Source organism: Danio aesculapii, chromosome 22, assembly GCF_903798145.1.
Source record: "Danio aesculapii chromosome 22, fDanAes4.1, whole genome shotgun sequence".
Taxonomy (NCBI): Eukaryota; Metazoa; Chordata; class Actinopteri; order Cypriniformes; family Danionidae; genus Danio; species Danio aesculapii.
In genome coordinates this window covers 33296118-33311037 of record NC_079456.1, presented here as the reverse complement: position 1 = coordinate 33311037, position 14920 = coordinate 33296118, and the positions used below count along the sequence as shown (strand labels likewise).

At 38.5% G+C, this 14920-nt stretch overlaps 1 protein-coding gene across 2 annotated transcripts in view; it reads left to right on the top strand.

Moving 5' to 3' along the window:
• wwtr1 (WW domain containing transcription regulator 1) overlaps positions 1-12725 on the top strand; it is an 87312-nt gene extending 74587 nt beyond the window's left edge. Inside the window, exons 4-6 of one of the 2 annotated variants that reach the window (XM_056448370.1) lie at positions 3430-3551; positions 4749-4861; positions 5260-12725. In XM_056448370.1, the coding sequence (XP_056304345.1) occupies positions 3430-3551; positions 4749-4861; positions 5260-5441 (417 nt within the window). In that variant the 3' untranslated portion in view covers positions 5442-12725. Of the gene's footprint in view, positions 1-3426; positions 3552-4748; positions 4862-5259 lie in introns of both variants that reach the window. The other variant, XM_056448369.1, reaches the window with a different exon arrangement.
• The last annotated feature ends 2195 nt before the right edge of the window (positions 12726-14920 follow it).

Sequence of the window (14920 nt, the reverse complement as noted above, 5' to 3'; positions counted from 1 at the left end):
GATTCAGCCTCTGGTTTCTGCTGCTGGATGTCCTGGATAGTTTTAATGCAGCTGTTTCTGCGAACACACTCCACCCTCAAACTCATGCTCACAGACACACTCAGATATATGTATATATACAGCTGAATAAGAATTATTAGTCCTCCTGAACACCATGATAACAGCACATAATATTTGACTAGATACTTTTCAAGACACTTCTATACAGCTTAAAGAGACATTTAAAGGCTTAACTAGGTTAAATAGGGTAACTAGGCAGGTTAGGGTAATTAGGCAAGTTATTGTATAATGATGGTTTGTTCTGTAGACTATTAGAAAAAATATAGCCTAAAGGGGCTAATAATTTTGACCTTAAAATGTTTTTTAAAAAATTTAAAACTTCTTTTATTCTAGCCGCAATAAAACAAATAAAACTTTCTCCAAAAGAAAAAATATTATCAGACATAAGGGGGCCTAAAAATTCTGACTTCAGCTGTATAAACATGAAAGTTTATGGTTTTTCAATGCATTTATGTGATGCAATGTGTGTATGCTTTACTAAAACAATCTGTCTGAGCCTCGGACATTATCAGGAAGGCTATTCCAGTGTTTAGGGGCCATAAATAAGAAGGCTCGACCTCCTTTAGTGAGCTTTGCTATTCTAGGTACTACCAGAAGCCCTGAATTTTACTTTAACCTCACAGGAAACGTAGGGGAAATCTTGAATGCCAAAATTCCCCATTAAATATAATTTTTTCAGCGTTTAGAATTATGAGGCGAATCCTTGATAACCAGCTTAACAGAGTACAACTAAGTCATATACCCATGTCATCATACGACTTCATGTCCCTGTAAACCATATAAACCTGTATCTACACACAGTCGAGAATTCGGGAACTGTATTCACTCTGAAGTGAACAGTATACAGTTGAAGTCTGAATTATTAACCTAATATATTGGAAAATATTATGGGAAATTAAGTTAAAGTTACAATCAAAGTTATTATCTAATAATAGATATGCAATTTTGTGCTTGTCAATGCATTTATGTGATGCATTGTTTGTTTGCTTTACTAAAAAGATCTAAGAAAGGTCTTTAATCTAGTTTTGAACTGAGAGAGTGTGTCTGTGCCTGGACATTATCAGGAAGGCTATTCCAGAGTTTAGGAGCCATATATGAGAAGGCTCGACCTCCTTGAGTAGACTTTGCTATTCTGTGTAATACCAGAAGCCCTGAGTTTTGAGATATTAAAGAGCGGATTGGATTGTAGCGACACAGAAGGTGGGTTAGATAAACAGGAGCTAGATTATTTAAAGCTTTATAGGTAAGAAGTAGGACTGACCGATGCTGGAAGTATCTGACACTGTGATATTTTACTTTTCTGCAATATAACGCATCTATACAATTTCACCAGATAATTGAATTGCACAACTTGGAAAGAATTTATAGTCACCCTTTACTTTAAGGCTCACTTCCTGCTATTGACCAACTATTAACTATGACTTTTGCTTCAATAAACTCCTAGCTTATTCCATGTTATTAGATATTAAGGTTGTTTAGGTATTGAGTTAGGTTTTGTAAATGTAAAATTTCTCTCAGGCCTTAAAAACATGCAAATGATACAGTTTGAATGAACAGAGCATTATGGCCCGTTTCCACTGAGTGGTACGGTACGGTTCGGTTTGGTTTGGTACGCTTTTATAGCCGTTTCCACTGTCAAAAAGCGTACTGAACCGAACCGTACCGTACCACTTTTTCGGCACCCTTTCGAAAGGGTACCAAAGACGAGAAAGGGTACCAAAAGGCGGAACTAGACGCGCAGCTGAACGCTATTGGTTTACAGAGATACGTCATTCGCTTACGCAACAAGCCAGAATGAAAACAAAAAACCCGCCATGTTTGAAATACACAGCCGACGAGCCGAGACATTACAGCGGAATGATTTATACATATAATAACGAGCCATGGTCGACCTGGGCTCAAACAAACCTTGTCGTCGTCTTGATAAACATCCACAAAGCCAAGAAGAAGAGCAGATTTACCCTGTGCCCCGTAGTTTTTTACGAGGCAGTCTGAGGCGCGAGCGGTTTCGCTTTCTTGCTAGCGTTCGCGCGCGTCTCTAACATTATATCTGAAATAACAAACTTCTTGAGCTGATAATAATTACCTGCGCTTGATTATTGACGTGCTTTTAAAACCCGATCCTGTCAGACACTGACAAACGCGAGAGCGAAGCGTGAAGAAACAAAGGAGAAGCCGGAAAAAAAGGAGCACATTTTTTTTTCAGCAAACATGAACAAAATGCCATGTATAACTAACTTATTATCTTCACCTTTTGAACTAATATGAACTCAGATTGACGGAATTACTGTCTAACAGAGGCTACATGTGCTGCTGAAGATTACAGACACAGATGAGAGGTTTTCACTGACTGTAGGCTATATTTTGTGTTGTTTTGAACCTAAATACGGACGAAAATGTCTGCTGTGTGTATTTCTTCTGTAGTTGGTAACATTTCGGAGACTGTAAGGGGCTGTATGCGTCTATATATGTTCATTTATTTAGTTATTTAATATAATTACAGACGTTACAGTAGGCTATTTCGCACTATCATTGATCTGCAGTTATAATCAACTCATGTTCATTGAAAAATTACTAATAAACATTTATAGACAAGCATTTATGTGTATGAAGCATCTGTTTTGTGAGAAGTGCTTCTCATATGAAATGTAAGTGACCTGTACAGCTTTATTGTAGACATTTCCTCGAGCGAGAATGACGTCGACTGAAACTGTCTGTCATACACCACGCCCACCAAAAGGGTACCCTTGTTAGTGGAAACGCAAGCCTGATAAAGGTGACCCGTACCAAACCGAACCAAACCGTACCGTACCGGTCAGTGGAAACGAGCCATTACAGTAATCCAGCCTAGAAGTCATAAAGCCATGAGCTAGCCTTTCTGCATCTGAGATAAGATACTTAGACAAGAATGGATGTCGTTCAGTCGTTTTACCGAACATATTTTTTCAAAGGTGATTGTAATTACAGTAAGAAATAGTGCAAAAACAGAATGCACAGGAGATGAAGATCTAATGTATAATATAGGGCTTAAACATGATTGGTGTGTGTCTACTGTATTGCACAAGTGTGTTTGCACGCTTCGTGACTGTGTTTAACCAGATGTGTGTGTTGTTTGAAATTGCAAAGAAACATTATGATAAATATCTGTGTCAAAAGTGCATACAAGTGTTTTGTGAATCACTGTGTGTATTGTTTTTAAAAAGTTGACAATGTCCTTACAGTTGTGAAAATCTAGGCTGTGATTTGCTCTTTGACTGTTTTGCTAATTGCCAGAAAGTTTTAGTTTTAGTGTGTAAGCAGGTGAAAACTGCAATGCAGATCCGGCTGTGGTGATTGGGGTTACAGTGTGTGTGTGTGTTTCTCCAGGAGGTGGCGCTCCGGCAGCTCCCCATGGACTCTGATAATCTGCCGCCAGTGGCTCCAGCTATCGGTTCTCCAGCAATGAGCGCCGGAAACATGCCCAATAACAGCGCAGACCCCTTCCTCAACAGGCAAGAGTCCAGTGCACTAATATGCACACATAAATAAAAATATATATAGTCTGAAATTGACTTGTTTTTGCAGAAGCCCTATATTGACAAATTTTGACAAATATTGTTTCTTTGAGGATTGGGGTTAGGGCCATGGTTAGGCCATAGACAATATCATTAACCTTATCTAAAAGTGTTTGTGACATATCAGGACACAAATGTGTATTATGGTTGGGGTTAGGGCTGCGGTTAGGCCATAGACACTATCATTACCTTATATAAAATCTTTGGACATATCAGGACACAAATGTCTATTATGTTTGGGTTAGGGCTAGGGTTAGGCCATAGATAATATCATTAACCTTATATAAAAATGTTTATGACATAATCAGGGCACAAGTGTGTATTATGCTTGGAGTTAGGGCTAGGGTTAGGCCATAGATAATATCATTAACCTTATATAAACGTGTTTATGACATATCAGGACACAAATGTGTATTATGGTTAGGGTTAGGGCTATGGTTAGGCCATAGACACTTTCATTAACCTGACATAAAAGTGTCTGTGACAAATCTGGACACAAATGTGTATTATGGTTAGGGTTAGGGCTATGGTTAGGCCATAGACAATATCATTAACCTTATATAAACATGTTTATGACATAATCAGGGCACAAATGTTTATTATGGTTGGAGTTAGGGCTATGGTTAGGCCATAGACACTATCATTAACCTGATATAAAAGTGTCTGTGACAAATCTGGACACAAATGTGTATTATGGTTAGGGTTAGGGCTATGGTTAGGCCATAGACAATATCATTACCTTATATAAAAGTTTTTGAGACATATCAGGACACAAATGTGTATTATGGTTGGGGCTTGAGTTAGGCCACAGACACTATAATTAATCTGTAATAAAAGTGTTTGTGACACATCAGGATGCATACTTGTATAATGAAGTGGTTATTACACAGGTATTATTGGAGAAGGTAAATTCTGAGGACATTGCCGAAGTCCCAATTTTTCAAAAAGTTTATAAATCACACAGAATGATATTTTTTTCAGAAAGTAAAACTACACACAGTTTCCTGTTAGAGAGAGGATTAGGTCCAGTGTTGGGGGAGAGGGATAGAAAATAGTTTGTAAAGTATAAAAGCATTGGATACCTAAGGATTATGTTCACCAAATTTACAAAAACAACCTTGTGTGTGTGTGCAGTGGGCCGTATCACTCGCGGGAGCAGAGCACAGACAGTGGACTTGGCTTGGGCTGTTACAGCATCCCGACCACTCCTGAAGACTTCCTCAACAACATGGAGGACATGGACACAGGTACAAAACACCACCATCCTTTACACCCGTAAAAACATTGTGTGGTATTATACTACAGGGCTGCTGCTCTTGATTCTGATTGGGTGATAAGCGTTCTAAGATGTTTGGTTATTGTCACAGCTACAACAGTCGAAAAGTCACATCAAAACACAACCCTCTGTGGCTTTGGAGAAGAAATGTCACGTTGCGGTCTCAAAATCACTAGAATTTCAGTCCTATTTTAAAGAAAAACCTTATATCACTGCAATATGACAGTGGACAGCTTCCAAAAGTGGGTTTTGCATCATTGGTGCCCTTTAGCTAACATTGTTAGTTAATGGTTTGTTAATGTCGTGAATTGTGTCCTAAACTAAAGTGTGACCATTTCCTCACTTACGTCTGGTCACTTCTGTCTGCAGGGGAAAACATGGTTCCTGTGAGCATGAACGTCCCACCACAAAGCCGCTTCCCAGACTTCTTGGACTCCATGCCGGGCACCAACGTGGACCTGGGCACCCTGGAGGGTACAGACCTGATGCCCATCCTCAATGATGTGGAGTCGGTCCTGAACAAGAGCGAGCCCTTCCTCACCTGGCTCTAGACTCGCACACACACACACTAAAGACTCTTTATATAAATATATATATTATATTATATATTCAATCAGCCTCTTCCTCTAGTCTCACTATTTTTAGCTGTCAGATTTGTGCTCTCAAAGTCAAAGAACAAAGCCAAAGTGTTTAGCCTGTGAACAAATAAGCGAGCATTGGCCAATCAAATAGCACTGTGTTCGTGTGTGTGTGTGTGTGTACTTGTTTTTATATTCCAGTGGGGACTTAAAGCTGAATGCACACAGACTCATGGGGACTTCTGTCACCGTGGGGACCAAAATTAAGGAAACCATGCTTATAATTAAGACTGAATGAAGTATTATAAGGATTTGGGTTGGGTTTAAGGGTATGGTTGGGGGAGGGGTGATAAAATATATGGCTTGTACAGTAGAAACATCATTATGTCTATGAGAGTCCCCACCAAGATATAAGAACAAGGAACACGTGTGTGTGTGTGTGTGTGTGTGTGTGTGTGTGTTCAGATTGATCACACTGATGTGTGTTTAGCTGCACAGGTAACCCAGAGAGAGTCCAGCTTTACTGGGTCAGTCTCATGAAGCCGCTCAGTCGCGTATAAAAGCTCATTTATGCCAATGAACAAACACACAACCATATTACTGCGCTTTTGAACAATTCTTGAGTTCCTTTTTTTCCTTACAGTGTTTATACATGACACTATTTTCAACTCCAAACGTAAAAGCTTTTAGTTTACGCAACAACAGTCAGGTTTCCATCAGCCTGTGGTAATGCGCATTTTAATGTAGCGCATGTGAAATGAGAGACACCAAATCTCGAATAAATTTTTATAATTTGCCCCCCCCAAAAGTTTTACACTTATTTGAAGTGGTTTTAGATTTGTGTGAGCGGGATAATGTGAATACTGAGAGATGGAAACATAATAAACTCTGACGTAGCGAATGTTAGCGATCACACCCAACGTGCTTTTTTCATTCTGAAAACGTAAGGCGCACTGCACTGCGCTTTTTATGTTGCTAGGCAACCACTGAATCAGATGCGTATTGTGCGTGAGCGCTGCTGTTGATATTGATCTCAGCTGGTCACTCTTCTATAATTATTAGCAAGCCAACAGAATTATTTAAATCTCACTATAAACAGCCCGTCTAGCATCCACCTCTTTCCTCGTTTACCAGGGGGAGCTCTTGAGAACAACCTGATCTCGAACCCCCTTACATGCTCATTGACCAAGCGGGAGCCCTGGGCTCGAACAGCTCCAAGCTCAGGGTTTTCTTCAGGGACAGCATGCCCTTCATTTATTCATTTTCCTTCGGCTTAGGCCCTGACTTTTCAGGGGTCGCCACAGCGGAATGAACCGCCAACTTATGCAGCATATGTTTTATGCAGCAGATGCCTTTCCAGAGGCAGCCCAGTACTGGGAAACACCCATACAGACTCATTCACACACACTCATACACTACAGCCAATTTAGTTCATCAGTTCCCCTATTGACCTTATTCTTCAATGCGGAAGTGCGTTCATTTTTCCGATTGTTTTTGAACTTCCGATTCAGCTGTCTATGGGAGAAATGACTAGGAATAATAAACGGCAGAAAACGGTCACACTACTTACTCTACAAACAAGTGTTTGCATAACAATACAGACAAAGTAGAATACTATAATAAGAAAATATCAGTTTGCAACACTGAGCAGCAAAACGAGTAAGACGTTTTTAACGTTTAAAAATGAATGGAAGTGAATGAGACCGGACGTCTCGAGCTAAAATGACTGCACCCACTCGTACGTTGAGAATAAGGTAATTAGCGCATGTGTTTGGACTGTGGGGTAATCCAGAGCACCTGGAGGAAACCCACGCCAACACGGGGAGAACATAAAACTCAGCCGGGACTCGAACCAGGGGCTTTCTTGCTGTGAGGTAACAGTGCTAACCACTGAGCCACCGTGTTGCCCGGCAGCAGTCAAAACCTGCTAATATTATCAAGCAATAACTAAGTGTGAACTCTTGAATGAGATATTCATGATTTGTGAAGTCATACAGCTCTGGATAACTCGAAACAGCGACTGCTAGTCTACATCTTTAAAAGTCTTTGTAGTTTTCTTGACAACGCAAACATTGCAGTCACCCCAACGGAAACCCCGCCTCTGCTTTCATTTGATTGGACTATGAAAAATGATGCGACTAATGTAGCCTGGTTTTACTGTTCAGAGTTGACTTTTTTCAGCTTCAGACACACACAGCGCAACGACAAAAACGCGAGGCACAGTGGTTAAAATGCAAGGTGAAAAAAGGAAAGCACATAAGCAGCGCACAATGTGCTTGTGGCCATTAGAAAACCATTCAGAAAAGGCAGCGCTCATCACAAAAAGTGCATTCGGTGTAATCAAGGCCTACTTTTTGCTTTGTTTAATATTGGTTGCTAGGTTACCAATACTACAGTCAGCCACTCTAAAAACTTGAACCTAATTTACTTTCACATGTTTTTGTAAACTTTAAAATCGCGTTACGTTAGGATGGAAACCCGGCTATTGATGCAGAAACAGTGCGCGATTTTGAAAATGATACTATTAATAACTACAACACACTACAAAAATTCGCTTCTGCGATAGCTGTGCTGTTATGCTTATGTTTGTATTACGTTCAGTATAAATGACCTAGTAATTGTTTGTCTTCACCATATCCGCTTGTTAAGTCGTGACGTATCAGTGATGTATGGAATACGGGTCCAAGCCGCTACTCATTTGAATTGAGAAAATATTCATTTATGGCCACTTTTTAGTCATGTCACACTTTAAAGTGAATTTTATAAAAAAGCATAGTGTACACAACAGTCTCTGGACTTGCTGCATCACAAATACAAAAATTTAAACAATTTATAAAAAATTATTCGCTTTCTGGCCATCGGATATTAGGCATGTATATGTATATATATTGTGATCGTGATTTTCGAAAGTATTACATCGCTTTGTAAACGTTTATTATTACCATTTGTCAAGTCTCCGCATTCAGTTTGATATAGCGCTTGGACCCAGAAGCCGCTTCTCGTGACGTCACACTTAACAAGCGGATTGTTGAAGAATGCAGACGCACAGTGTTTACAAAATATATCGCCACCTACTGGCCTGCCAAACAAATTACAGTGTTTTTTTCACAGATTTGTGTGAAGAGGGATTGTTTGGACATTTTTTTTTAGTACGTTGTTGTAATCGAACCCTGAGTTTTCTATCAAAATTGTGCATTTTATGCAATTTCGAATGCTATTCAGTTTTTTTTTTTTACTTTTATGGAACTGCACTTTGCAATCTTTCGTACAGTATATAAACTGGCAGTTCTAAAAATAAATCTGGCTCAAGATTAACAAAAATATAAATTTTAGGACCTTTAATACTTTTGGTCACGCATCAAAATAATGGTCCATTAGTTAATTTATTTATTACCATTAACAAAAAATGAACAATACATTCATTACAGTATTTATTCATCTTTGTTAACACTAGTTAATGAAAATAAAGCTGTTCATTGTTAGTTCATGCTAACTCACATTGTTAGTTAATGAAATAATGTTAACAAGCATACATTTGGATTTTAATAATGTATTTGTAAATGTTGATGTTACATTGAACCATTATTTTAAAGTGTGACTGGATTTTTAAAATAATATTTAAGCATTTTATTTTATTTACTAAGAGAATCATCACTGAGAATTACAATTAAATTCAACAATCTAAAAGTCTGATTGTTGCAACCCAGGCTCATTCTGAAAACGTAGTTCCGAGGACGTTTCTGGAGGCCGCGAAATACGTCCTGGGAGGTACGTATTTTTGCAGTTTTTGGTTTTCGTGAATCCGCGAGAGGCCGCTGTGTGCGCCTTTTTGGCTTCTCGGACGTCTCCCCCGAGTGCCGTTCGCGCCCGCGCTGTTCTCGCGTGAACCCACCAGAGGCCGCTGTCGAACGAACGTCTGTCTGTCCGACTGGCTGAATGATTGACTTCCCCGAACCCAACCAATTTTACCGATTGACCCGCCCGCCCTAAACGCAACCAACGATTTACAAAAGCCGTCCGGAAAAAGAAAAGCCCTCGTCCGATTTTTATTACCACGTTTTCGGATTTTACCACATTCTCACCCTGTTATGAACCTCTTCGCTTTATTTCTTGGATTCTGTTTTAGTCTTACCTGATTTCTGGAACCGCTCTTCCCCGGACTCGAATGCGGTCGTCGTGGTCAGCTCCTCTCTGCGTCTCGAGTCCGCCGACGCACAGGACGAGCTAACCGGACAAACTGGTTGCGGCGGGAAAGCCCTCCACACGAAGGTAAGCGGTCAGCCGGCGAGCGCTAAAAGAAACGGCGTCATACCGCCCCGCACTGTTCGCTTAAAAAACTAAATGCAGCCATACGTACCTCCGGCTACATAATTCGCGGTCTCCAGAAACGTCCTCGGGACTACGTTTTCGGAATGAGCCTGGGTTGGATTGTTACCAAAATAATTCTCATTTTCCGCCTGTTTTAATACGTTAAAAACATAAACCTATTTAAGTTGATTCAGTTCTCTTTTTCCCCGACTTTAATTCAGATCAAAAATCACCAATGTCTCGGTGTGCTCATGAGATTGACCCTGCTTTAATTTCTCACATTTATTGCCAAATCACTAGCAGCATTGCGTCTGTCGAAAGCTTTACATTGTGAATATGAATCTATTTCAGAAGCGTTTTACTGTTATTCCCAGTGTAGTTATTGTGTGATGCTCCCGTTTGCATTCGTAGACAAGCGTTTCATATCATATATGTTGTTGTTGTTGTTGTTTTTTAATGTACTGCTGCAGTATTCCTATTTTCTATTCTGTGCTCTTGACATCTGGTGCATTTAATTAGTTTTGCAGTTGAGTATTTATCAAGAGCTACTTTTTAAGTAGATTTTAGATTCATTTCCTTTTTTCAGGAATATTAAATATCGACGCACTACACGTATGGATTCAGCTGATCATCAGTCCCTCAGTATCTTCAGGGAATATCTGCATCAAGTGTTTTCTGATACCAGAGATAATTTTGCATTCGTTTGGATGATTAATGGGGCCGAATATGTTTTTTTATTATTCTTATTACTGATTTTATAACCCCAGCTGCAATCCAATTCAATATATAAACATTTTAGATTTTTTTGGTAGCACTTTACTTGAAGGGGTGTTCATAAGTTCAGCCTTATCTTACAAGGAAACGTAACTATTTTACATTTTGTCATTTTAGTGGGTAATTCGTTTAGTCGTGTGACGATTTTTAAAAGAAGGCGTGGCTTCTGTGATTCCGCCCCTAATCCCAACTGTCATTGGGGGGTGAGCAAATCGTTCAAAAATGTACGAACGAGATCGTACAACTTCAGACGAGTTAGCCACTAAATCAAAAAGTTACAAATTGACATGATAAGACTATCATGGTCCCTTTATAATCATGACAAGACGCATGTCATAATTATGAAGGGGATTTTATGCATGCTTATGACAACTGTCATTAAATGTCATTTGCTCAGTTATGTCATTTTAAATGCAGGGACATTGTATTTGTCATGGCAACTTGACATAAACAAATACATCATAACCTGTCTTTGTCAGGACAACGTGATATAAAGACTTCATAACATGTCTGTCATTACAATGACATAAATACTTCATAACCTCTGTCATGACAACTTGACATAAATGCATCATAACCTGTCTTTGTCATGACGACTTGACATAAACCCATCATAATCTGTCTTTGTCATGACGACTTGACATAAGCACATCATAACCTGTCATTGTCATGATGACTTGACATAAACACATCATAACCTGTCTTTGTCATAAGAACTTGACATAAACGCATCATAACCTGTCTTTGTCATAAGAACTTGACATAAACACATCATAACCTGTCTTTGTCATGACGACTCGACATAAATGCATCATAACCTGTCTCTGTCATGATAACTTGCTATAAATGTATCATAAACAGTCTTTGTCATGAAGACTTGACATAAACACATCATAACCTGTCTTTGTCATGACGACTTGACATAAACACATTATAAGCTGTCTTTGTTATGACAACTTGACACAAAACAAACACATCATAACCTGTCTTTGTCATGACGACTTGACATAAACACATTATAACCTGTCATTGTCATGACGACTTGACATAAACACCTCATAACCTGTCTTTGTCATAAGAACTTGACATAAACGCATCATAACCTGTCTTTGTCATAATAACTTGACATAAACACATCATAACCTGTCTTTGTCATGACGACTTGACATAAACTAATCATAATCTGTCTTTGTCATGACGACTTGACATAAGCACATCATAACCTGTCATTGTCATGACAACTTGACATAAATGCATCATAAACTGTCCTTGCCATGACGACTTGACATCAACTTTGCATTTAAATTGACAAAACTGAGTCATAAGCATGCATCAAATTTTATTTTATTAATGACCTGTGTCATGTCATGTTTATGACAGATTTATGACAGGTTTTGTTATTTACTAACTTCATAACAAAAACATCTCAAACAATGTCAACTTTGCATTTGAAATGACAAAACTGAGTCATAAGCATGCATGAAATCTCATTTTATTAATGACCTGTCATGCCGTGATTATAAAGCTCGTATGACAGTCTTATGAACACCACCACTTCAAATAAAGCGTTATTGTTTTTTTTTTCTTCTTTTTTTTCTACACAGGTCTACTTTTTGTATTGCATGTGTGATCTGTCTGATATTCTTAGCACGGGGGTGTATAAACCCTCTTTATTTTGTGTACGGTTACTCCAGAAGGGTTGTGAATTAGGAAGTGTGTTGGTTTGTGGATTGTGCAGACGGTTGAGTTTTAATTTTAGTGATCGTAGGTCAAACTGAGCTCATGATGTCTTTCTATATGGATTGAATGGCTCAGTTTTGGGTCAGAAAGGGCTGTTCTGATCACTCAGAAACACTTTCTTTAGTTTCAGAACGCACCAAGAGGAACGTTTCAAAGATTTTTGCCTGTTTTCTGTGATTTAAACTGCTTCTCCAGAACCTATATAATGTGTTTTTATGGAGTGGATTATAAGGCTTCAGTGTGTTGTTGTGTTGTGGGATGAGATGAAATCTGCATTTAGCTTTTGTAAGATCGCTGAAGTCGCTCACATGCTGGAAAGCTCGGAAAACAAAGAGGATTATGACTGTATACGTGAGAATTGTGGATGTAACCTCTGAGAATATCTCCCAAATTGTCAATAAAATCAAAAGGATCAATAAAATAGTTTTATTAGCATGTGGAGCTGTGTTTTATTCTCGGTCTTCACCAGTTTGTTTGTTTCACTGTAAAAAAAGCGCTGGGTTCCACACAATTCCGTCATGTTGTCTCAACACACATAGATTAACTTAACCTTTTTTTAAGTTAGATTAAGTTAACCTTTTTTTTTTACAAATTTAAGTGAATTGAACTTTAAACAATTAAGTTGTCACAAAAAAACTCAAGAATTGTGTTGATTCAGCTCGTTTTATGTATACGTAGTTTGAACAAACAGCAAAAAAAAAAATAATTTTTGAGTGTAGGATAGTTTCACCTATGCAAGATCAACTTGTTCCAAACCAAAGTTTCTTTCTTCTGTTAAATGCAAAAGAAGATATTTTGAAAAATGTTGGAAATCTGTAACCATTGGCTTTTTTCTATTATGAAAGTAGAACATTTTCCAAAGTATCTTAAACAGATGACTCAAATCCAAACTCATAAATGTCCGGAACAAGTGAGGGAAAGTAAATAATGATGTGATTTTCATTTCTGTGCCTTAAAGTTGATTGGAGTAGGCCTATACTGACAATTAGTTGAGCTAGAAGAATGTATATGTTTTAGGGTAGACCTTAATAAAATCAGGCCATTCAAGCAGCTGATGTATATAGACACAAATTATCGGTGTGCATCTTGAGACAAAACCATGACACTGATATATTTTACGATCTGTCACTGTGAGATATTTTCAGTTTAGATGGCTTTTTTTTTTTTCAAAATAAACATATTTCAATTTAAGTTCTGCAACACATTTCAAAAATAGTCTGAGCAGTAAAGCATTTACCACTTTGTAATGTTGCCATTCCTTTTCACAACACTTAAAAGACGTTTAGGGACTGAAGGTGGGCAACAGTAAGGGGTCTTCATTGTCACGGTTTGCGCTTCAAAATGTGCCACAGATTCTCTATTGGAGACAGGTCGGGACTGCAGGCGGGCCAGTCAAGTAGCTGTATCCTCTTCCTCAGCAGCCAGGACTTTGTAATGTAGTTTTGCATTGTCTTGTTGAAATATACATGGGTGTCCCTGGAAGAGAAGGCAGCATATTGTGCTCCAAAATCTCTGTGTGCTTTTCAGCATTAATGGTGCATCACAGAAGTGCAAGTTAGCTTTGCCAAGGCCACTGACACAGCCCCATACCATGACAGACCCTTGCTTTTAGACTTGTTGCTGGTAACAGTCTGGATCAGGGGTGGGCAAACTCGGTCCTGGAGGGCCGGTGTCCTGCACAGTTTAGCTCTAACACTACTCAAACACACCTGAACATGCTAATCAGTGTCTTTAGGTTCACTAGAAATCTATAAGCAGGTGTGTTTGATTAGAGTTGGAGCTAAACTGTGCAGGACACCGGCCCTCCAGGACCGAGTTTGCCCACCCCTGGTCTGGATGATCCATTTCTTTTTTGATCAGAAGCATACAGCATTTATTTCTCTCCCCCCCCACCCCCCAAAAAAACACCTGAAATACTGATTCATCTGACCACAGTACACATTTCCACTGTGCGATGATCCATCTCAGATGCCTCGGCCCATCTTTGCTCCTAAAGGACTAGACCTTTCTTGGATGCTGCTTTTGTACCAAATCATAATTAAAATCACCTGTTGACATCAGCTGTTTCACATCACATCATTATTTCACCAGTTTACCTGATTACTGCCCTAAACTGATCCTGTCACAGCTGTTTCTGGAATGTGTTGCTGGTCTGAATGAAAGTAAAGGATGGACATTTACAAATGAAATGAAGTTGATCAGACAAAACATAAATTTTGTTTTCATATTGTATGCAATGTGCAATGAAATACAAGTTAATGTAAATATGTTATATATAAATATATATACAGTTGAAGTCAGAATTATTAGCCTCCTTTGACTTTTTTCTTCTTTTTTAAATATTTGTCAAATTATGTTTGTGTGTTTATGTGTCTGATAATATTTCTTCTTTTGGAAAAAAAATTATATATATATATATATATATATATATATATGTGTGTGTGTGTGCGTGTGTGTGTGTGTGTGTGTGTGTGTGTGTTTTAAACCGTAGAACATTCTCATTAAAATAAATAAAAAAGTAACTTCAATATCCGAAAACAGTAGACTACAGGTATTTAGTTTGTATAGCACAGCTTGTATTGTTTTGTGAGAACTGCATTTGTAGAAGTAGCATATTTTAAAGTGCAGAC